Source organism: Pleurodeles waltl, chromosome 10, assembly GCF_031143425.1.
Source record: "Pleurodeles waltl isolate 20211129_DDA chromosome 10, aPleWal1.hap1.20221129, whole genome shotgun sequence".
Lineage (NCBI taxonomy): Eukaryota > Metazoa > Chordata > Amphibia > Caudata > Salamandridae > Pleurodeles > Pleurodeles waltl.
In genome coordinates, this window is record NC_090449.1 from 915462719 (window position 1) to 915487497 (window position 24779).

Consider the following 24779-nt stretch of genomic DNA (forward strand, 5'->3'; position numbering starts at 1 on the left):
TTCAGCCGTCCGAGCCTGCAGGTGAAGGCCTGGTGGATACCAGCACAACTGCCAGCACCGCCACCTACACCGTGGCCAGCACCTCCACCTGCACAGCCACCTGCACCGCCGCAAGCACCACTATTGTCAGCAGCAGCAGCCCCAGTTTGCAGCCGTCCGAGGCTGCTGTAGAAGGGCTGGAGCCTCTCCCCACCACTGGCAGGCCCAGCACCTGCACTGCGGCCAGCACCACCACCTGCACCACTGCAAGCACCGCCCCAAGCACCGCCACTTGCACCACTGACAGTAGCACCACTGCCAGCAGCCCAAGTGGGCAGCCGTCCGAGGCTGCAGGAGAAGGGCTGGAGCCTCCCACCACCACTGGCAGCACCCCCAACAGCACCGGCACTACCACCACTGCGCAGCCATAGCCACCGGTGGATGGACTGTAGCCCTGCCTCCATGGACTATCATGCATCCTGGTCACTGCAGATCTCGTGGCTCTAACACCGAGGTGAGGGACTGTGACCTGGCACACCCCAAGTGCTGCATCACTGGCACAAAGCCCCCTCCAGAACTAGTGGAGAAAGGCATCCACTCACCTTATCCTTGGCAGGATGGAGCACACTGTGCACATAGCCCCCTCCAGAACCAGTGGAGAAAGGCATCCACTCACCCTATCCTTGGCAGGATGAAGCACACTGGGCACAAAACCCCCTCCAGAACCAGTGGAGAAAGGCATACACTCACCCTATCCTTTGCAGGATGAAGCACACTGGGCACAAAGCCCACTCCAGAACCAGTGGAAGAAGGCACCCACTGGAGAGACAGTGGCGTTGCACTCCCCAGGACCAAGTAGTGGGCAGACACCCACTTGGAAAACTCTGGCTTTGCACTCCCCAGGACCAAGCAGTGGGCAAACCACCCACTTGAGAGACAAATGGCTTTGCATTTCCCAGGACCAAGCAGTGGGCAACCCACCCACTTGAGAGACTGTGGTCTTGCACTCCCCAGGACCAAGCAGTGGGCATGGAGACCCCTCCAGGAGCAGTGGCATTGTACCATCTTCCGGCTGAGGTGCCCCACCTTCCCTGTCCCCCTGAGGTGCCTGTGTGTTTTTGACCTGATGCCCCTGCAGTGTTCTCTCCGTATTGAGATAGGAGTCAAGTGTGGGCTTGGCCTATGTGTTTTGGCCTAGTGGGCCACAGACATTTTGACTGGACATTGTCCCCCCTTTTGTACATATTGTATATTTTGTAAATACTGTTTCTGAATTATTAACGTATTTCTGACTATTTCTAATATAACACTCATTTGACTCTATTCCTTTTTTTGCTTGTGTTATTCCAGAGAGTTACGGGGTGTATTTGTAATGTTGTTGCATGTGTTTGTGTGTATGGTGTTGGGGGTGGGGGTGTTGCATGTTGCGTGTCACTCTCTTTTTCCTCCCCCCTTCCCTTATGTGCTAGGTGCAGTACTCACCGGGGTCGTCGTCGCCGCTGTTGGTACACCTGGTGTCTGAGCAGAAGCACCAGCATGTGGACTGTGGAAGACCTGCAGCTCAGGCTCCGTGGTGTCCTGGTTCTTCATTGAGGGTCGAGAGGTGAGTGGTTTTCCTTCAAAGTACTGTTTCCACTGTGCTTTTGATGGCATTGGTACCGCCCCGGAAAAGCTGGCAGATGGGTGGGTTGTAATGGGGTGGGCGGTACATTGTCTTCCGTCTGGCTGTTGGCGGTTACCGCAGTGGTGTTTGTGCTACCGCCATGGCGGTAGGAGTGTTACAGTGGCTGTCTGTGTTGGCGGTTTCCGCCGTGGTTATGATTCCATTTTTATTACTGCTGGCCTGTTGGCAGTATTACCGCCGCTTTAACACCAACCGCCAGGGTTGTAATGAGGGCCTCTGTCTTTTAAATAATTTATGACAATAAGAACTAGGGAGATTTATCATTTGGGTGGTAATCCAAGATACCGCGAAACAGACATTAGGGAAAGACCTATTTCCTGTAACAAGCGCTCCCCTAACAATTAGGAGATTGGAAATAGAACAAGTTTATCAGAACTGTTATTTGTAAGAGTTTACACCAGAACAAAAAGAAGCCCTTTAGCAAATTTCTTGCTTTTGAGTTTGGACATTGCCTCAGAGACTCTGAAAGTATTGTAAAAAGAGGGACGGACTTGTTCAGACTTATAGAAACATATGCACAATGTGTCAACAACAACTGACATTATGCAATTTACAACTGTTTATGTAACTTCAATATATTAATGAAGTAATTCTTTTGCCACCCAGAATCCTAAAAAAACAAGAACCCACTATTTTAAGAAATCAGAAGTCCTGACGCCCAACACAAAACGCAGTCCAGGGTCCAGCAGTCTGATTCTGTGGTCCATGAAGCAGAAGCTGGTATTTTCTCTTTTTCACTTCCCAAAAGCCCCTTCCACTTGACGTCTTGTGAGTGGGGAATGTACTCTTCATCGCAGTCATGTTAGTCCTCACCAGGATTGGAGAATTGTCATTGCCCCATCGGAACACCTGGAATTAAGGTGAGGGGCTCACACAGAACAGCACGGTACTATGTCTTTAAAAAGTACGACATGTGCTTTTTAGGTTTTCATGTCCTGTCCTGAAAAACACATAGGATAGCACTGGAGTTACCTTATTACATTTTATAAGTATAATTTCCAAATGGGCAGAGACGAAGTTTGGTGTCTCTTGACTCACATTTTAAAACTAACATGGTGAGATTTTAAATTGCAATTCTGAAAATGACACTTTTAGAAAGGAATTTTCTTGCAAAAGACATTTGGTGCCTACAACCTATTTGTGGTCACACGACTGGGAGTAGTTGGCATTTGAACTTTGTGTATTCCTTCTACATAGTCACACAAAACCGTAGCTTAGGTGTGACTTGATAGGTCATCTGGGGCAGGATGGGAGAAAGGGGCTGGACAGCCTCACTTACAGCTTAATAGGCTGCATCCTGTCCACAGACAAAGGACCTAAAGACCCTGTATTGTCCCTCCAGCTAGGTTGGACCCAGGGCAGGGGAGGCAGAGAATTACTTGCACTTCAAAGCGACTGTCTAGAAGTTAATCCTGCCTTCCAGAACCGGGACACTAAGGTAATAATACTGGACCTCAGACACCACCACTTCAGTACACTTCCGGATCTGTCAATACTCTGGCAGGAAGAAGGACTGCTCTACTGCTCCATGGACTGACAATCTGCTAGACTGCTGCTTTTCTGCACTGACCTGCTGCCTGTTGTCCTCCTATCTGAGTAAGGAGGACTGGGCCTGCATGTTTTGAACAGAGTGACCCCAAGGGTTAGTTAGCTGGACTCAGGGACATAACATAATTTCACCAACACTGCTTCTGTACCTGGACTCTGCCACCTCTGAGTCCATCCTGCCAAGTGGTGCCACCTCAGTCTTGGACCCTTGGAAGTGAGACTAGAGTGCTTTCCAGTGGAACCAACACATCCATCTCTGCTGAGTGATGTATCCCAGAGCAGAAGTGATACATCTCCTCAGCTAAGCGGCGCATCTATGAACAGAACTGATGCATCATCACTGCTATGTGGATTTGACCCGCTGCAAAAGACTTGCATTGCCACTACATCCTGCAACGCTTCCCCAGAGCAGATCCTCACATCTCTCATCAATCACAGCTTTGATGATGATGCTAAACTGCTGCATTGCAGCTCTGACGCTCTTCGGAATTTACCAAATGCCCTGAATGTGCAATGCATCCCCGACACTGAACTTTATATCGCAAGCTCCATTGGCAGGATCCTCAACATTGATGCAACAGGAACTTGCACTGTAACCTCTCTGCATCTCAGAATCGATCTTGGTTGTGCAATACATCATTGCTAATGATCCACACAATGCTGTGCAACCAGGATTTAAGGAACGTTGCTCAACTGGACTAATGGCACCCTGTGGGTAGCCTGCACTCCATTGGGTTCAACCTGAAACAGAAATTTTGTACCGGTCTGCTGCGACCAGATACCTTCAATAGCATTTTGTGCTTTTTGGCTCTATTTTTACATAAAACTTTAAAATTCAATATCCCCGTTTCTAATAATTGGATTTTTGTTAAATTGGTCTTACTTTATTTATTAAAATCTGTTACTGTTTGAAGTTTTGTACAAATACTTTACAAATTACCTCTAAGTTAACCTTGACTGCTTTGTTGTAAGCTACCACTGGGTTGAACAAAGGTTAATTTGGGGTTTGCTTGTGTCTAATCCAGATATGGATCGTGGTTGATGCATAACTGGGGTTCAAACCCCAGTCAACCAACAACACAATTTCTTACAAAGAGTCTTTCTACCATATGCACTACGTTTAACATAAACTTGGCCCCTTCTGAGCAGCCTACCTTTACAGAGATAATTTGTAGTAGTGTTACACTTTGGAATGCGGGAGGAAAAGGATGCCATGCAGGTCTGGGACAAGGAGCACAATGACTCAAAATAATGAAAAGTACCGGTAAGTAATGTAATAATTACCTATCGCCCATGCTCTTTGTCCCTGTCATTACAATTTGAGGATAGAGCGAAGATCAAAAAGAACACTGCCAATACAAAATATTTATACTTCTCATTACTTGAAATTGAGAAGACTTAAAAACCTATACAATTACCTAATTATTTCAAGAAGAGTATCTATTTTCCAAAGGTCAATTTTTTACAATTTGCTGGAGTAAATAAACTCAAAAAACTACGTGCATGTGTCACATGTATTTATTGGGATATTTTCCAGGTGATTTTACAAAGAATTCCAGAAATTCCTCTGCAGTCATTTTTACTTATCACACAGTTTGTATTGGTTGTATTGAGTTCACCAAAATATCAGAAATGTATCACTCTACATATTTTAACAAGTCTGGTTCTTTGAGTATTGCTTGTGTTCTATTGTTTCCTTATTTTATGTATTTGCAGGATTACATTCTTATTATATATGTATTTCAGACATTTGCCGAGTTATATTCCTAGTACATGTATGCCAACTGACATTTGCAGAACTACATTCCTAGTACATGTATTCTAGCCAACACGTTTTTCGCCCCTTGGGTGCCTGTGAGTCTGGGGCTTTCTCAAGGCTATAAATTTATAGTATGGGATCATTAGAACTGTTCTAGTAAGTTTTGTTGGTTCACCCCAACGCCTGTGATAGCATGCTTTTATAGTCTGGTGTAGGATTAGACAGTAGTGGGGGGTGGTGTACCGTCAGGTGAGGTAGCTAAAAAAGATCCTGATGCATTAGAGAAAGATTCAGTTTAAAATGACAACGTGTAAGGGCCTATGGATCAGTGCTCTTTGTGACAATAAGTTATTAGGAAAGGTAGAGACCATCACTCCCTAGTTATGCCTCCTGGTGCTAGGCATCTTGTGATAGCTATTTAGGGATTACTATGTGAGACAAAACTCTGAGATTCAAAGTGAAAACAAACATGCGTTATTTTGTTATTGCACTCCGAATGAACAAGACAGGTAGTTTGTTACCTTTGTGCTAAGTGACATCATAGAGGCAGGTCAAGTTACTTCTTTATTAATGTAGCTGGCATCAGACATCAATCCTGTATATCTTCAGATTTATATAATCAGTTTGTACCATTCTAACCCGTATTTATACAGCCAACAGCCATTTCTTAGCATCCCTGTATCACTTCTTTATTAAAGGACCTTCAGGCTGGGTCCAATGGGTCATTATTCTACACTTCTCTAATGGCAATATCAATGATGGAAGCTGAGATTGGATTTTATCATTTTTTAAACGTACGGTGTAAGCCCAGTCTACAGTGTGTTGTGGAGCAATCAACCTTCAGTGATGGTATTGCAGACAAGGTCTCAGTCAGCACCTTCTAGGACATTCCCTTGTCTGCGTTAGGTACATTTTACTAAAGATAAAGGGGCACTATGTAGGCATGTACAAACTGTACAAAATAGATCTGGGCATTACTAGACACCTTTTTGAGGTACCCTATTAAACTCTCCCATTCTGATTGTGTAAATGGGCTACTAATGGCATGCTCCCAATTACCTCATATTTTCTATCTTGCACCATCTAGATCAAGGATACACATCTGTACCCCACCTGTAATCCTCTGTTTTTCTGAAGGTTGCCCTAGGACATCTGTTCAACACCTAGGCAGGGAACTTAGCATAGGTCCCAAATTTGGCCCGGTCCAATCTTACATTTTTACTTGGCTTTCCGAAGTTATATGAACATTCACCACATCGTACAAATCCCCCATCACCTAACAGCCCCCTTTCAGCCAACTCATCCTCTGGGCAACAAATTTAAGATCCCAAAAAGCAGGATATGCCCAGATCTCCATGTCAGACATGAAAGGAGTACCTCCGACAACATACCTACAGACACAGTCCCAAACCTGAGACATCAGTGCAACAGATATTGCACAGTCTGAGATTCCAGCTGTAAGGTCAACTGTTACACACCCAACTACCCTGAGGGGTAACAGCCTGCAAGACACACCTTTTCCCTATTAGGATGATCCTCAACAGAGGGTGACCACAGCCCTCATCCTCCAAAACCTATCAGAAGCCTTCAACATCATCTCCCAGCCAATTATGATCCGACAACTCCACAAAGCAGGAATCTAGGGACACCCCTCAAGTGGAGTTGCTCCTTCCTCACCGGAAGAACCTGAAACATTAACATGCCCCAGGAAACCCAGCCAACACCTATGCACCACTGTAGACAACTTATCAAAGTCCAAAATTTGGCCCGGTAAAATCTTAAATGTTTATCCGGCTTCCTGACATGTTATGAATATTTTCCCTTCATACAGATCCCAAAACTCCCAACAGCCTTCCTTCAGTCAGCCTCTCACCTGGGCAACTAGTCTAAAATCCAGAAAAGCCAGCTAGGGCCAGATGTCCATGTCAGACATGAAAGGAGTACCGGCCACCACATACCTACAGAAACAGTCCCACACTGGAGACATCAGTGCCACAAGATATGGCACAGTCTGAGATTCCCGCTGTAAAATCAAGTGGTAACAGCTAAGCTAAGGGGTAACAGCCGCAAGAAGTACCTGCTCCCAATTAGGATGATCCTCAACAGAGGGGAAAATGCAGTCCTCATCCTCCTAGACCAGCAGCCTTCAGTACCATCTCCCACCCCATTCTGATCAACGAAGCAGGCATCGAGGGACATCCTCAAGATGATCTGTTCCTTCTTTATCAGAAGATTCAAAACTGCCAATTACCCCACTGAAACACAGGAACGCATCTGCAAAGTCCTACAAGGCTCCTCCCTCAGTCCAGTGTTTACCACAACATGTACCTGATTCCACTAGCCGACATGATATGGACTCTCAACATTATCACATATGTCAATGACACACAACTGATACTTCCTCTTGGATAAAACACCCAACAGTCGGAACAAGGTCACTACATGTATAACCAAAGAAGCCACCTGGGTGAAAGCCAATTGCCTCAAACTCAACTCGGAAAAGACCAAAGTTCTGATCTTCAGGATAGAAGCCTTAACATGGGACTCAATTTCATGGCAGGCAGACCTTTGTCCCACCCTCACACCTAGCTCACAAGCAAGGAACTACAAAATCAACAAAGACAACAAACTGGACATGGCATCCTGCTTAGAATCCCACAAGATGTTGAAGAAAATCTTCAATTGGCTACTAGACAGCACCAGGAAAATGATAACCCAAGCCTTTATCACCAGAAGACTAACTAGACTATACATACATACAACATGTATGTAGAGATAACATACCAGCTCACAAGGAGACTACTGACCATACAAACTACAGCAGGCAGACAAGTCCTCAACCTCCCACACTGAGCCCATATCACACCTAACCTTAGGGAACACCACTGGCTCCCAATACACAAACAGGCAAACTTCAAACTCCTAACCCACACCTACAAAGCACTTCACAACACAGGTCCTGCCTAGCTGCATTCATTTCCACCAACCGACAACCAAGGGACCAACCAACGTCCCTGCTGGACTCACTAGCACATACCCCATGCATACACAAAAGCAGAGCAGGGGGTTGTGACTTTTAATACCTGGCTCATAAAGCCTGGAATGACCTCCCACAACACAGCAGAGCCTCCTTCTCTCTTTGCCACATATGCAAGAAGCTGAATACTTTGTTCTTCGAATAAGTCTACCCGAGCTGACCTCACACACCGGCTGCTAAGTGTCGCATGGGATAACATAACATAACATAATACAACATATAACACATAACAGACAGCACACAATACACCACACAACATAACAGTCTGGGAATGACCCTCCTCAAATGTTTAAGTGAAGTTAGTTAAATCTATGGATGTGTGCTATTCCAAATTATTAAAGTAAGCATTGTGTTGATCCGCTGAAAGTCTGACCAGGGCAAAAGACACATCATGTCCTGAACTTCATATAAACAGCTACCATGCCTACAAAGGACAGAGGCAGTTTCCATCAGAAGAGGATAGAGCAGAGAGTTTTTCAGCCATGGTTTGGGATATTTGTATCCTCAACTATTTAAAAGAACTGGATTGCTGCACCATCTGGTTGCCTATTCAGCTGTTCTTCCACTCGAGCGCCCAAGGAGAACACATCTGTTTTATTTCCAGTTGGTAGTGAACCCTGACATCTGTCTAAAATTCCAGGTAGCTGCAGCAAGCAGGACACTGAATTGATCAGATCCCTCATATGAAACAGAGTGTCATTGGCGTACATCAAAACCTCCTGTCACCAATATCCTGTTTTAACTCTGGCTTCAGGAACGTGTATAGCAGTTTAATCTATTGGATCAAACTAGGCCCAAAATTAATTTCTTGCAATAACCCGAACATGTTTTCCCAACAAACTGGTTCAAGGGCATTTTCAAGATCAAGCGATGCCAGGCTGAAGTACATCCGTCCTGGGGGTTTTACCACTTTGCATGTCTACTGGGGCTGCTCAAAATTCTGTGCTTGTTATATGTTGAGCCAGCTTCTCAAGGAGATCCATCAGCAGTTGAGCCAGTCCTGATGACCTCAAGTGAGCAGTTAGCCTGCATTTATCAGGAGTCTCCACCTGAGCATAATTCTTTGTAGCTGTGATTTGAATGCTGTGGTAATGACATCCTGGATCTAGCCAGCATCTTCAGTAATGGAGTTGATACATGTTCTCTTAAGTTCCTTATGAAGGCCAAGCCAGTAGCACACCTGACTTATTTCCCTCCCGATGTACTCTCTGTCAGAATATCTGATGGGTATATTTAGCTAATCTGCTAATGGTCTTATTCAGGTGACTTCATTTACTCCCCAGAGAGGTGCATTTCTGACTATCTCGGGCAGTCTGTGCTTACCACTTCAATTCAAGCTGTCTAGCTACCCCCACTGCTTTAATAGCTTCTCATTAGATGGCCCTCTTTGTAGTTGACTGCCAGTAAATTTCAGAATGTGCACTTAAGATTTGCAAAAAGTGGACAACAAACTCTTTGTCAATTATGCTTGGATCCACAGCCACTAGGTGGTACCCATCACAGATGGAGCCTGAGTACCACATGGGAGTGAACCCAAGAAGGATTCTGCCCATGTAGGTCATCTCAATCCAATCAGCCCATTTCTCATGACTTATGAAAAAAATGGTCTAGTGGCGAGTATTACGAGTATACTCTATCTTGAGGGTGTCTGAGCTGCCATGGACATCCTGGCACAAGGACCATCTCTCGATGGATGTGTGTCCATCACAGGACACATAACACAATTAAATTTGCCTGTCCAGATCATAGCAATGCCCAGAGGTGGCAATGTTGATTCCAGGATCTCGGGGATGAATGTGATTTCATCTATATTGGGCACTTACACTTTAAAGAGGCAGAGAGGCACATCATCCAAGACACACAATCATGAGCTAGTGCCTCTCAGTGTCCTGTCTCACATCACTGATTTTGAAAGGCACCCTTCAATCTGCCCACATTAATACCCTCATGCATGTGAAGAGTGAACTGCAGAGTACCAATGAACCTGACATTTTATAACTAATTTAGTGTGCTTTTGTAGAATATGGTGTGTTTCCAGAAGACACACTATACCAGAAAGCCACTACTTAATATAGGAGAATAGCTAATGTCTTTTATTATAGCTCTTTAATCCCTGGACATTCCAGGTAAGTAGGTTAATATTTTGCATCATAGGGTGCGATCTCTTCGATCCACACTTGACCCCACCTAAGATCTGTGAAACACATATTACTACCTAGAGTATGTACATCGTACTATGTCTCTCCAGTTACATGCTTGTCAATGAAATCTTAAACCACCACCCTCCTCCCTCAGAGGCAAAATTTAACTTGTTGCCAGAGAATATTACTGCGTGGGTCAAACACCTCAATCTAAACACATCCTAATATAAAAGGCAATAACAACATTACCTCAAACAATTTCATGTGGCAAAAAAGATCTTTTAATTCCTGGTCCACTCCACCCCACTCTCGGACAAACCCCTGCAATAAATGTATCCAAATAACATAACATTATCCCAACTAAGCAGGACAATACCACTTCAGACAATCCAAGTGCCTGTCTCCTAGACCCTGAAACGTCATGGTCACTGTGGCGTGCAGAAGAGAGTGGGGCAAATCAAAGCAGATAGGATCAATTCATACAACAAGGCTTTGACTTGGTAGTGTTGACTCTCCACCTCAAACCTCAGATATTGTTTACTGTGCCTATATATCGGCATATAAAAATATGTGTCTTGTAAGTTTAGCATCACCAAGAAATTGCCTCGAGTTATGAGAGGAATTACTGCCTGCAGACTCACCATTCGGAAGAAGGTGCAATGAACAAATCTGTTCAAAATTTTCAATTCAATAATCGTTCTGTCCCATCAACATTTAAAACCAAGAAGATTCTTGAATAAAAACAAAGTCATCTCTGCTAGTCCGGAACAGAAATTTTAGTTACTTTCTAAAGTAGACTTTTGATCCTGGATATCATTGATTCTCTTCTGTTTTAGAGCCACTGAAGTTGAGTTGACAAAATCAAGAGAAGTGACGGAAAAGACATGAATTCTATGCAATAGCCATTCTTTACAATTGAAGTAACTTATTTGTCGCAAAGAAAGCTTTCCCCGAGCGAAGAATTTTGCAATCCTACACCCTACCTGAGCCAGCACATAGTCATTCTTTTCGGACATTCTCAGTAAACTGAGATTGGGATTTTTTTCACAAGGTGGTTCTGCAGCTTATAGCCCAGCCTTGAAAGGGATGATGAGTCTCCTACAGAACTTGAGAAGCTCTTTCCTGAAAAAAAGATTTTCTCCTAGTTGAAGGCCTGAATGGTTGGAGAACATTCTTTTTTTCTACAGATTTTTGCACTACATCGTTAAGCTCTTACCCAACAACTTAGGTCCATGAAAAGACAAATGATTTCTAAACACATTGTGAGAATTACAGTTTCCAAAGATCCAACTAAAGTTGTCTTCTATTGCCAAATAAAGCACTACCCACTGTTGCTGATTACCATAAAGTATGGAAGGATGTATCAGATGGAACTCCATTTTAAAATCACAGTTAGGATCAGACTTCCCCTGAAGACAGTCAAACTGTGTTTAGAAATCATTGAGCAGAGCCTGGGAAGTGTGACCGGCATACCTTTCTATCCTAGTTTTCCCCAAAGGAAGGTTTGTCCAAATCTGTCCACTCCTTTTGCAACACATTCTTCTTGACATCATGAAACAGTACATCACCAGAACATGATAAGGTATACTGTACAAAAACTCATCTTTCCCCTGCACTGGTGTGTTTCTGAAATTTAGAACTTATCTGTTGTGGTTAAGAAGATCCAAAAGTTGCTGTCCCTGCACATATTTTCATTTTGGACACTAATTTTGGTCCTCGTCTGCTCCAGCAGATACTTTCAGGCAGATACTTTTTGTATTTTTTCCTACAGTTCGGACAGGGCAACATTAACATCCTCTTTTTATTAGAGACTCTAACTCACCTCTAGCAAATGAAATCATTTCTTCATCTTCAGTATCTGTGTCAGTGTGGTGCCTCTTTTCAGAGCATTTCAACAGCTCCATCCTGCCTTTAATTAAGCTGTCATAACTGACTCTGCTCCCCATCCCAGCTCAGCACATGAGCGGGGAGCTGTCTGCTGAGCGCTGCACAAACAAACATGGTAATATATGAATACAGGGGCCGGAAGTGGAAGCAGCAGGACACTGGGAAGAGAAAGGGAGGGCCAGGTTTATGCTGAATGTAGCATATAGGATAAAAGGACTTAAAGGAAGTGCCTGTCGGGGGTGCGGAGCACCTCAAATCGTAAGGATTTGAAGGAGTAAAACAAACAATGAGTAATGACATTGCTATCTCCAATCTATGCTAACAATGTCAATATAAAACAAATGGAGAAAGAAAATGTGCTGAATTTGCAGCAGCAAAGGCATTAACTCATTAATCGCTCCTCATTCATTTCCCCAATTATCTCAGCAGATAATGGGAGGGTCAATCTCCTTTTAAATACATTGTGAATGTGATGAGCAGTGCTGGAGAGATTTTGCAGCTCGGCTGTGCAGTGCAGGAAAAGCCTCATGCTGACTGCACTTTTGAGATGCACTGAAAGGTGTTTGTTTCTGCTCCGCAGTGCTTGCTTGTTAAGCTCTGCAGTTTAGATTGAGGAAAGTTTGCTCATGGTGAGATGCCATTCTCTGAGTTTAAAGCTACCCCTTATTGGATATGAGATGTTCAGAAATTCCTGGGTTTATTATCTCGTATTGCATTATCATTGTAGCATATGCATCCATTGTTAATGGGACAAATGCATTACTTACAAATATTTGCAAAGTCAATATATATGGCCTATGAACTGAAACTGAAAGTCAAACCTACGGACTTTGTCAATGCTTGCTTATTAATGTTTGATGAGGTATTTAAGGCTAATAGGGTATAATGAAATGTGCATATGTGTTATATGTAATTTAATGTATATTTCAATATACAGCTATTTCTATATCTTAAAACTTTATTTCTGCCCCCAGGGCCATAAAAGTACAACACAGAAACACATACAATAAAAAGAAATACATTAGTAAAAATAATTTACAAATACAAAGATAAAATATACAATCAAGGAGCAGTATCCAAATGAGTAAGTAAAATGTTTGATCTAAGGATCCACATATCTCTAAGGAATTTAGCAACAGAAACAGTTAAAACCTGCTGAGAGTCTGATTTAAGAATGCAAATAGCAGTGGAATGTCTACGAACACCTAATAACCTACAGGCAGGAGCAAGCCAATTCCAGCGAGGCACTGTATAGGCAGGGCAAACAAATAGAGAATGAGGGAGATCTTCGGTGTAGGACTTACATGCTGGACTAGTCAAAGCCCCCCGGGCAATGCTTTATATGTAAATGACCTCAATGGGAGAGCCCCCACACGAAACTGGAAGTGAGCTTCCTATCTTTGGGGACCAAAATCTCGTCCCAATAAACTTAATATTTGTACACTTTAAAATTGATAAAATCACATGTCAGCCTTGAATGGTCCATGCCACACAGCTCATCAGAGTCTACCGGCCTCCAATAAAGCTTCTTTAGAACTCCTTTAGAAGGGAAAAGGGAGGCACTAGGACAATCCCATAGCTTGCACAACCCAAGTCGGTATAGTGTTTCTTTGATGTTTCCGAGCCAAGGGACAGTAAGAAAATGGTCAGCTTTCAACACAACCTGAAGGGCAGCAACGTAAGGAGCTAACTCCGGATTGATCCAAAGCCACTTCCAATAAAGGAGTGGGCGCTAGCAAGCTTTAGGCCCGATTCCCCTGACACCCAAGTCCTTGAAAAGAAGGAAGGAGCGGAGTACTCTGAGGGAGAGACACATTGGAAAAGCCCCATAATTCTGCACCCTAAAGGGCAGAGCCCATGGCTTTAGCTTCATAAACCTGAAGTGCCGGATGAATAGGTTTTGTGTAGGACGACACAAACTCCTTAATAAGAATACCTATGACCTGCTTGTGCTTTAGTGTCACCTTGGCAATGTGAGCCTTCCGAGACATATTATATGAAATAGATAAGCCTAAATAGCTAAATGATTTCACCATCTCAAGGTGGGTGCCTTTGAGGACAATATTCCCTTTAAAAGATTTATGCGGTTGTATGACATCAGTTTGGTTTTAAAAGAATTGATCTCCGGGCCCCTAGCGGAATAGAACTCCTCAAAGCGTGTTAGAAGTTTCTGCAGTTTCGGGGTCTTGGAGATCACAAGGGTGTCATCCACAATTAACAGAATTGGAATTTTGTCTGCTCCCAAGGAAGATGCATTTGTTTCTACCTGTGCCAAATATGAGGCAATATAGTTGACACATAATGAAAACAAGGTGGGAGCCAGAACGCAGTCTAGACGTACGCCCCTTAACACTGGAATTTTGTTGGTTAGCTGACCTTGATCGCCCCACCTGATATGACTAATAGTTGTCCTCATGAAGACGTATAAGAAGAGAGAGAACATGGGCGGCACTGCCATAGCTAAAAGGACCTTCCACAACTTGGCATGGGGTACTAAGTAAAACGCTGACTTCAGGTCTACAAAAGCAACGTAGAGGTTCCCTCCACCAATTAAAACCATTTCATGTAAAGAAGCAGGAACCTAAAGACTTGGTCTATGGTAGAGATTTTCCTTCGGAAGCCCGCTTGCAGGGGACTGAGCATATGGAGACCAGACATCCAGTATTGGATCTTACCCAATAGACAGTGACAAAAAATACTTTTTGTAGACAATCTAAAAGACTGATAGGCCTATAGTTGGAGGGCAACGACCTAGCACCCTTTTTGTGGATCAGAACAACAGCTGATCCTTCTCACGAGCCCAGAATAGAAGCCCCGGCAACAACTGTGTTGGATATAAGAAGAATATAGCCAGGCCAAAGATCAATGTCAGTCAGGAATAAATCAGCTGGAACACCATCAGGGCCAGGTGTACTGCTGCGCTTGACCGCTCCAAGAGAGTGCACAACATCAGAGAGTGTAAACAACTGAGTGGGGGCAGAACTTGCCAACTGACTCATAAAAACAGGAGAAATCCAATGGGACGCTCCAGCTAGAGTGGAGAAGTCGACAGAATACAGTTGTCTAAAGTGTTCTTCCCAATCTGCTGCAGCAATATTTGTTACTATTTCCAATGCAGGTTTATTGGAGCCATTTGCAACCAGGGACCAGACTGTTAAACAGTCTTTTTCTAGCGAGGCATCTTTCAATTGTTCCCACCACCGTTCATCTAGTTCCTGTTTGGCTTTGCAAATGGGTGCCTTATAAGATTTCCTAATCAAATAAAAAGAGATGATATTCCCTGATTTGATGGCTTTAACCAGTGACCTACTTAAATCCTGGCATTCCTTTTTAAACCAAAGTTGCTTGCCTTTGGGTCTACCACTATCAGTTTTGATGCCTACAGAGAAGTGTGCTGCAGTCCTCCCAAAGCAAGTGAAATGGAGTGATACCAACTGGTTATTGTAAACTACAGCTTCAGCTCCCGCCTTGATACCGGATAGCAGAGAATTAGAAACAGTATTCACGGCGCGTAAGATGTCTGGACAAGCTACTATCTGGTGCCATTTCAGGTGGCATTTGTCATTAGTCATGCTAAGGTCCACCGCAAAGTGGTAGACTTACTGGTCAAAAGTAAATGATTGCAAAAACAAGCATTTGTGCTAAGAGCGGGTTGTTGTCACTTTCTGTCCTCACAAGGACCATCATATCAAGAACAAGTGGCCACAATCTCAAATCAACAAGACAATAGTCAATTCTGCTTGTGTGATTGACTCTATTATATGTGTGACGACTGTCAACATCTGATGTAGTCCTTCCATTGAGGGCCCTAAGCCTAAATTCAATGGTCAAGGCTTTTAGATGGATAGCTGCCTGCGACCACTTGCTAACAGGTGGATTATCGGGAAAGGGAATGGACCACCCTTGGTCCTCCTCATGAGTGATGCGGAGGTCGTCCCAATCAAGAGGTTCAAAGGTGGTATTAAAATCACCTGTCACAATAAAGTTGTAATGTTAAGGACACTGCCTCAGAAATGTTTCTAATGTGAGGAGAGTGCGATAAGCCATGCCCCCCCCCACTTCCTCTTGCATAGTCATCAATAATGTCTATTCCCTGGTTTGGCCCAAATTGCAACAAAATGCCTAATATATCTGGGGAATCAATAGAAAGCTGTTGAATTCTACAATTTAGAGTTAATTTGACCCAGATGGTTAAACCCTCAGAGGCTCTACCCCTCTTACTAGGGAGTGCTGTGATTCATGGTTCTTGTATATTTATAGAGATACAGGCCTGATTAATATATCTCCCTGGAGAGATCTGAACCCTGTTGCCACACAGGGTGGCTAAAGCTAAAATAGTTTGACTTTAAACACTGCATATTTGATTTATTATAATTTTAACTTTTGTGTACAAAAGTATGTAGAGTGTTACCATTATGATTTATACTGCTTGAAAAGTCTGTTCGTACACTATAATTTGCATGATCCTTGAAACAATTGATACTATGTTCAGATGTCCAGAAACTATCACTTTCCAGCACCTTGAAACTGTATTATGAGTTGAAAAACAAAGCTTACCTTGCCAATGCTTTTTTCTGTCCATTAAAGGCAACAACAGTCCTTATTGCAGACAGAACTTCTTCTGCCACAGCTCCTGATTTTGCAGAAGCAGATATTTCCTTAGCGGCCAATGATCCGAGGACCTGTGAAAGAATGTATATATGAATTTAGGTTAAAACAAACTCTCACACTCAATGTCGTCTCTGTGTGTGTTCTGGGAAGTGTTTCCTTCCCTTTTCTCCTTTCTATTTTCAGTTCTTAACAGCTTCTTTTTTGTGGACACGGATACGGGAGGGTTTAGCCTTCTGCACATGGGGGAAGCAGAAGGTATGGTAGGAACATTGGTGAGTACACACACCACGCTTTGACGTATGCTGTTAAGCTCACATTGATGTATTTAAGGGCTCTCTGTAACCATCACTCGTATGACGCCAGTCCTGTACGTCGTACCAAGACCTTTGTAATTTGTGCACAAATGTTCTCACTATCCCTTGAACTACCAATAAAAAGAGTTAAACTAAAAATAAACAAATAAATAAATCATACATAGCATTGATGTAAAAGAAAAAGAGAATGGAGCACACAAAAAATAGTATCATCCTATTAGCAATATTCAGGTAGTCATGACTCGTTAAATGTATAAGAGAAACATAATATGAATTTCCACGAAAGTGGTATCAGCGCAATATATATTAATTAAAAAGTTGAAGAAGAAGAGGAATTTTGAGATTAAATAAATCATATACATTGAATTTAATATGTAACAAAAGAATTTAAATGGTTCTAAAAAGTAATAGACAATATAACTACAGTTCCCCATACATGAAACAAATTCACCAGAAATAGAACAAATATATGTGTTACATCAACCAACGAGTGGTTCATCCCCTAATGTGATCATACAAAGTCCCACAAATTGGTTAGAGGGATGAAAACTATCCACTCTGATGATTAAGAAGCGGAAGGATTTCTCTTCATCCAATAGAAAGAAGGATAGTCCGGTTCATCCAAATTCAGCCGACACATGTTTCGTCCTCCAAGGGACTTCATCAAGGCTTAGGCTTTTTAACTTTTCAAAGCTTTTAGAACCTTCATTGTTTAGAGTAGAAACCGAAGGATTGACTAAGGACAACGTACTACTACTTAGAAAGGCACCTTATTTTTGGATGGCAGGATCATGTTGGACCTATATTGACTCATTTCAAATGTAGGAGACTTTTAAGCGCAGACTCTTCGTGACTATTGAATTACTTTGGACCAACATTATCTACTCTAAACAATGAAGGTTCTAAAAGCTTTGAAAAGTTAAAAAGCCTTAGCCTTGATAAAGTCCCTTGGAGGACGAAACACGTGTCGGCTGAATTTGGATGAACCAGACTATCCTTCTTTCTATTGGATGAAGAGAAATCCTTCCGCTTCTTAATCTTCAGAGTGGATAGTTTTCATCCCTCTAACCAATTTGTGAGACTTTGTATGATCAGATTAGGGGATGAACCACTCGTTAGTTGATGTAACACATATATTTGTTCTATTTCTGGTGAATTTGTTTCATGTATGGGGAACTGTAGTTATATTGTCTATTACTTTTTGGAACCATTTAAATTCTTTTGTTACATATTAAATTCAATGTATATGATTTACTTAATCTCAAAATTATTCTTTTCTTCTTCAACTTTTTGATTAATATATATTGCGCTGATACCACTTTCGTGGAAATTCATATTATGTTTCTCTTATACATTTAACGAGTCATGACTACCTGAATATTGCTAATAGGATGATACTATTTTTTGTGTGCTCCATTCTCTTTTTCTTATAGATTTAACTTGCTGGTACAAGTTCTCATGTTCCGACACACATGGTTGACAACAGGCATGTTTTGAATGTATGAGCACCTAAACAATACTCTGCATTTTAGGAATGTGCGGCAAGCCTTAGGTTTTCTGTTGTCAATTTCCTCTAAATAGCGTTGATGTAAACATGGAATCATATCAAGGTATTGCTGCTGTTAGGAGGGGCCAACATAAATAGCTGCTCCCCGCAGGGGGGAGCAATGATGGCTCCTGCTGAGACTCCACTCGTGACTCTCATCATTAAACATGGTGGGTGTCCTGGGTGGGCCCCAGGTCACCCATCATAAAAAAATGCGGGCCCCCAGGGGATGGGGTCACTGGGACAATAATAGGCCTGGCAAAGGGGCCGTGTTCCCTCCTTCCCATCAAAATAGATGCAGCCATGGGGGGTGGGATCACTCGGGCCCGATGAGGTTTGAGGAAGAGAGCCACACAGCTCCCTCCCCTTTAATAATAAAAGGCCCGGGCAATGGGGTCCCTGGGGCCTGATGAGGCTCTAGGAGGGAGGCCATGCAGCCCTCCGCATCTTTAAAAATATATATGGCCCTGGGGGATAGGGTCCCCAGGTTAATATTGGCTCCAGGTAGGGTAGCCACATGGCACAACTCCCCTTTGAAAAAAATATGGCCTGTGGTCGCAATAGTCTATAAAAGCTCATGATGGGGGCTGCAAAGCCTATTTTCCTTTCATTTATATGTAGTCTACAGGGACGGGGCCCCCGGGTCCTAATTAGGCCATGCACAACCAAAGGCCCTGCAAGGTCATTTGCCCTTAGATACATCTTTCAGGCCTTGTCATCACTGACTATCACAGGAAAAGGAAAGGAATCAGTGAATTCGGGCACAATGGGAAAAACTGGATTTCACAGCTACATGCAAGGGGTTTGCCGCAGGTCCTGGTCACAGTAAATGTGGCAAGCTCAGGACATCAAATATCCTGATAGTGGTGCACCCAAACTGCAGATAATTGTGGATGAGGGGCTGTCCCCTTCTACTCAGGGCCGGCGCTCTCACAGAGACTTGCAAGACTGATTTGAGCCTCACAACGAGTGTCCATTAGTAGTGTGCCATTGACGGAATGTTCTGATGGAAGCTGCCACGCTCCAGGTGGTTAGGTTTTGCATTAGCACCGGAAATATGCGTAGGCATCCTTGACATGATTTGCTTCAATTGCGGTTTTGCTGAACAAATTACTACTTATTGGTAGCAGCAGGGAAGTGTCTCAGCTTTACAGACCCTTTAGCTGCACTGGCACCATTCTTGACTGTCCAGTACTGTGCTGGTCTCACCCTGAAAGGTCTCATCCTGCAGACCACACTCTTATGGTGGCCACCTTGCCTGAGGCCAAGCTCTGTACCTTTTAAATATACTTTTTCACAACTATGTTTACTGTGTGCAACAGAAGTAGGAGGAAATGTGTGCTTACAAGACTATGTGTAAATAAGTGAGATATGTTCATATATTTTCTCAAATTCAATAGAGTACTATAGAAAAAGACACTCCTATTTTGCTCCGGGGGACGAACTGCTACCATGCGTTTACTATCCCTACACCAAAAATACCATTAAGCTATGTAAAATGGTAAACCTTTTCCATATTTACAGACAATCACTCAAAAATTCAAAAGTTGATGTAAAGTAGGGGTGGGTGTAACTCGCCGAGTTTCACTCTGCAGTATTTCGGGGAATTATCTAAAATTCCATAAGATTTTGCAGAGTTTCGGAAGCGGTGAAATTCTGTGCATTGTGCTGCTCACGACGATTTTTAGTGCCGGGAGCTTATCCCGATCTGTACAATCGGTGTGAATGGCAGCACGAGGTGCACCAGAGAGCGCTACTTCTTTCTGCCACTCAAGAAGATTTTCTACTGGAGCGGCAGCTTTCTCAACGCTAACGGCAGCTTTCTCAACTAGAGAGTAGTGACCTGCTGTAACTGCCCGCATTGAGAAATCTCTCCAGGAGGTGGTCTAGCGCTTGATTTTCTCTCACATGCTTGCGAACTTAACGTTGGCGAGCCACATGCGAGAAAACCTCTGCCACATGGAGGTTGGCAGAGTTGTTTTGGAACGCCTTGCTTGTTATAGAGAATGTAAAAAATAATGCGATGTAGACAATATGAAATAAAAAAATATTGCACAACACCAGGCCCAAGCAGAAACCTCACAGCTGTTTATAGTAAAAGAACAGTTTAGGCCCAACTCACACCCTGATACAAACAAGGTGAAAAGTTCACTTAAGAATGTTGTGGGATAGGAAACTTGAAACGGTTTTAAGTTTTAGCCCAGAGCACACAGGTGCTTGGTTAAACAATGGGTGCAGAAAATAAACTAAATTCTGAGCACACAGAGGCCTCAGGTACACAATGCTGCCAGTACACACTCTAAGGAGCTTATATCTACTATGAAGCCCCCACGCATTCTTAGATTAATGATGCCCTGTCATAAAGCATTGTTTAAAGTATAGTAAAGAATGTGTAATGGGTTGATTCAGGAATTCAGGGTTATGGGGTCACACGTCTTTACCTGTTTTTCCATCTTGAATCTGTAACTTGCAAATTACTTATTATTTAATATATGTAATAAAGCGTTGTATTGTATAAAAAGGCCTGGCTGCGAACATCCATTTAAGGAAATTCTCAGAGGTAACTTGAGCGGGCTGAGGTGCAGTCCCAGTTGCGACAGTTAGTAAATATTATCTTTGGATTGCCAAGAAGAGTCTGTGTTGTTATTTGAGTTGGGAACGTTTTGTCACCCTGTAACATGCTCCAAGTGGAGCACCCTCCCCTAATGTAAAGGGGCAAGCAATATTTAGCAGTTATTGCTACAAATGAAATAGTGATGGCTAGGATGTGCTGTAGAGGCCTTTTTAAGAGGCAATCTGTGCTAAAACCTGGTCTGTTGGAAATGTAAACTCGGAGAATGCACTTGCACAGAATGGCAACAGCAGCTTAACTGCAAAGGACTGGAAATATAAACTGGAGATCCTCAAAGAAATGTAACTTAATTAGACCAATGTGGAAGCTGCTGTGGCGATTTTGTGAGTGTTGAGCTAAAAGTTTCCTCTTTTTTCAAGGCTATGTATACATCTGAAGGATTTCACACCTAACTCTCATGCTGGATATTTTGCTCTGTTTTCAGATGTTACAACCTTTCACACCATCTCGTTCGTACTAGTCTTGAATGCGCAACTAAGCTACCTAGAGATTCATTGATGATTTTTGAGGCCACATTTCTGTTGCAGACCAAGCAGCATAATTATTATGAGAGGCTGTGCCACCAGACTTTCACCTTTTTTGATGCTCCGGTGGCGCAAACCTCTCAACCATATCTATGAGGCGCCACAAAGCCACTTTGCGTGGCTTTGCCTGGCTTTGCATGGCCTTATTGATGTGGAGTAAGATAGAACACTGCAAGTCACTGAATTGCCTTACTCCACCTGGGAGGTGTTCTGAGGGCGATGCAGTGGGCTTTCCCATGCAACACCCATGGATTTAGAGGCTGCCCCAGATTTACTTAATCATGTAAACCTGAGGCAGTGCCAACATTTTACGCAGTCCCAAAGCAGAAGTAGTGAGGAGAAATATTTCCATTTCACCTCGTTTTTACCTCTTTCCATGTGTACTGTATTCATAGACAGCACACACAGAACAAGGAAAATACCTCTCAAAGTTGTTCTTGTGCTGGAAGGTCTCCTTTCCTGCACTTAAACAATCCTGCATGCAACGCAAGCATCCTTGTTCCACAGTGCAAGGATTCCTTTGTTGGCACTAAGGAGCCAATTGTGTGCCAGCGCAGGGGGAAAGGACAGGAATGCACCATATTTAATTAATATGGTGCATTCCTTCCCTTTCACATTGGCTTAGGGCAGCACAAGACTTGTGGCGCTGCTCTACGCCAATAGCCAATAAGTATGGGCCCAAGTAACTAGCTTACTGTTTAATTGTAATCACCTGGAATCTCTCCAGTGATACTGCTAGGTTTTTCTTCTGGCCTCACAGATTGTGGAAGAATGGGTTATTAGAACCCTTACTTGCAGAAGTGTTTTATGACAATGTTATTCTTAGCAAGAACTGTGAGTATAGGATAATACGAAAGATGGGAGTCTAGTTGAAGGTACTTTGACTTCAAATGATAACCAGTGATCGAAGCGCAGCTTTTAGCTGCTTTGCTGCACCCAGAGAAAACACCTGAGAGTACTTTGACCACAAACTAAACTCCAAGGGGCATATTTGTGAGCCCCTAGCGCCTCATTAGTGTCATTTTTTTCTGCTAATGTGGCTCAACGAGGCCAAAATCCCTGCACCATATTAATAAAGTGGCGCAATGCATCCATTGCACCACTTTGTAACCCTTTGCGTTACATTATGCCTGTGCCAGCCATAATGTATGTAAAGGGGACATTCCCTCTTAGGGGGGGGCGAACAAATGGCACAAAGAAATCTAAGAGATTTCTTTGTATCATTTTTTTTGTTCACTTTTAACGCCTGCTCAAAGCAAAAGTTAAAAGGAGGCACACCATTGATTATGATGGGCCACAATGAGCTTTGCAGGATGAGCGTCAACATTTTTAAAGCTAATCTTGCAAAGCTCCGTACTAGCATAAACAAATTCTGATGCTAGTTTCCTAACTACCGCCATGGTGCGCCGTATTTTAAATACGGTGCACACATGGTGGTGTTAGGGGGGCGCTAAGGGGCGCAAGAAACAGTGCAGCACTATTTTTCTTAAATATGATCCTAAGTTAGTAGCTTTTACTAGCAAGCACATTTTCTGCTGCAAACCACGGATGATCTGCCTAAAACCAACTCTAACCTAAACATCAACTCATTCATTCATAAACATTTTACCACTGGTGGATCATCATAAGCTCTTAAAACGACAGTTTTCTTATACTGTCTGGCACAATTTATCTTTTTAATCATGTTAAGTATTGCCCTTTTTTGCGTTCTGTACTGTAGTTACTTTAACTGAATTGTTACTCATTTGGCCAACTGTTTGTTTCCATTGAGCGTCATATATCACGCACTTTGTTTGAAGTGTGCTTATTGTTTCCTGCATCACTTTGAATAATTTTCCAGATGAAGATGTGATTAGCGATAATAGCAAGAAGTATCAGGTGGCAATAGTACTGATCTTTCTCTTTGACTCATTTAAATAAATGATTTTAAAATGTGGATCAAGGAGCCCAGTGGCATCCTCGCAAAGTACTAGAAATCTGCACACTAAATCAATGCATGATTCAATTCCAAATCTAGACATCACAAAATATTTGGAAAGTGGAATTGGATACAAATCACAATTGCCCTCTCACACTTTTAATAATGCAATTTTCGTATGACATAGTCTTTTTACTAGTGTTCTATACCAAAGTTTCAACTGCAGCGTTTAACCTGTATTTATTTAAGAATACAGAACCCGCAATACCAGATCTATAGTTTTTTTTTTTAAATGTCACCTGGTTTTAAAAATAAGTAAATTCGTCTTGTTGTGCCTTTCTTACTTTTGAAGAAACTGCTGCTGTTGCTGCAAGTAATGGGCAGATTGATAAAATGACCAATGTTAATTTCCAGCCGTATACAAATCCAATGACGATCCCTGCCACAAAATTTGAGAGATATTGTGCAAACATGGACACTTTGTCTCCAAGGCCATCACGAATGGTGTTGATGTCGCTAAAGAGAGAGAAACGTAAAATAAGAGAGAGCGAGAACAGAGAATCAGGGAGGAGAGAATGAATGAGAATGCAAATTATCGTTTTTCTATACAGAAAGTGAATACATGCTAAGGCACCTAAAGGGCGAGAGGTGGGATGGCCTATACATTGCTGACCATCTCAATTAATAAAAGTCGGATTGCATAACAAAATCTTTGACTGACTGTCTACAAGCAAATTAATATGCAAGTGGTGTAGGAACAGTGCCCTTAACGTAATCAAGGAAAATGGGCCTTGTCCCCTTACTTTGGTAGCAAAAGACAGCTGCAATTTGAGTATGTAGTGAGCCACTTGCCACTGGTGACAAGGCACCAGCAGGGCGAAAGCCGAAAGCAGGGCGAGGTGTCAGGTATAAATAAAGGGATGTCCTCTCTCCCGTCCCTTAGCAGTATTTATTGATTCATTTTATCCATAATGATCTTAGGCTATTTCATGTAAGTTTGTTGTATGTGTATGTGTGTTGTGTATCAATGTATTAGCAACACATTTATTACGTTTTGACTTTTAAAGAATAAAGGTTTCGAAATAAAGTTAAAAAATATCCCTGTAAAATGTCTGCGCCTATTAACAAAGTAACAGAACCTTCCAAACCACCGCCAATCATTATATAGTCCGACTGTGTTTGCTAAACACAAACATTTA

General features: G+C 42.7%; 1 protein-coding gene across 3 annotated transcripts in view; it reads right to left on the reverse strand.

The window, feature by feature from the left end:
- The window catches only part of LOC138262023 (ATP-dependent translocase ABCB1-like), a 935493-nt gene that overhangs the window by 683670 nt on the left and 227044 nt on the right, over positions 1–24779 (reverse strand). For all 3 annotated transcript variants that reach the window (XM_069211682.1, XM_069211683.1, XM_069211684.1), the window contains 2 exons: positions 23925–24096; positions 16593–16717 (listed from right to left, as the gene is read on the reverse strand). In XM_069211682.1, the coding sequence (XP_069067783.1) occupies positions 16593–16717; positions 23925–24096 (297 nt within the window). The remainder of the gene's footprint in view (positions 1–16592; positions 16718–23924; positions 24097–24779) is intronic.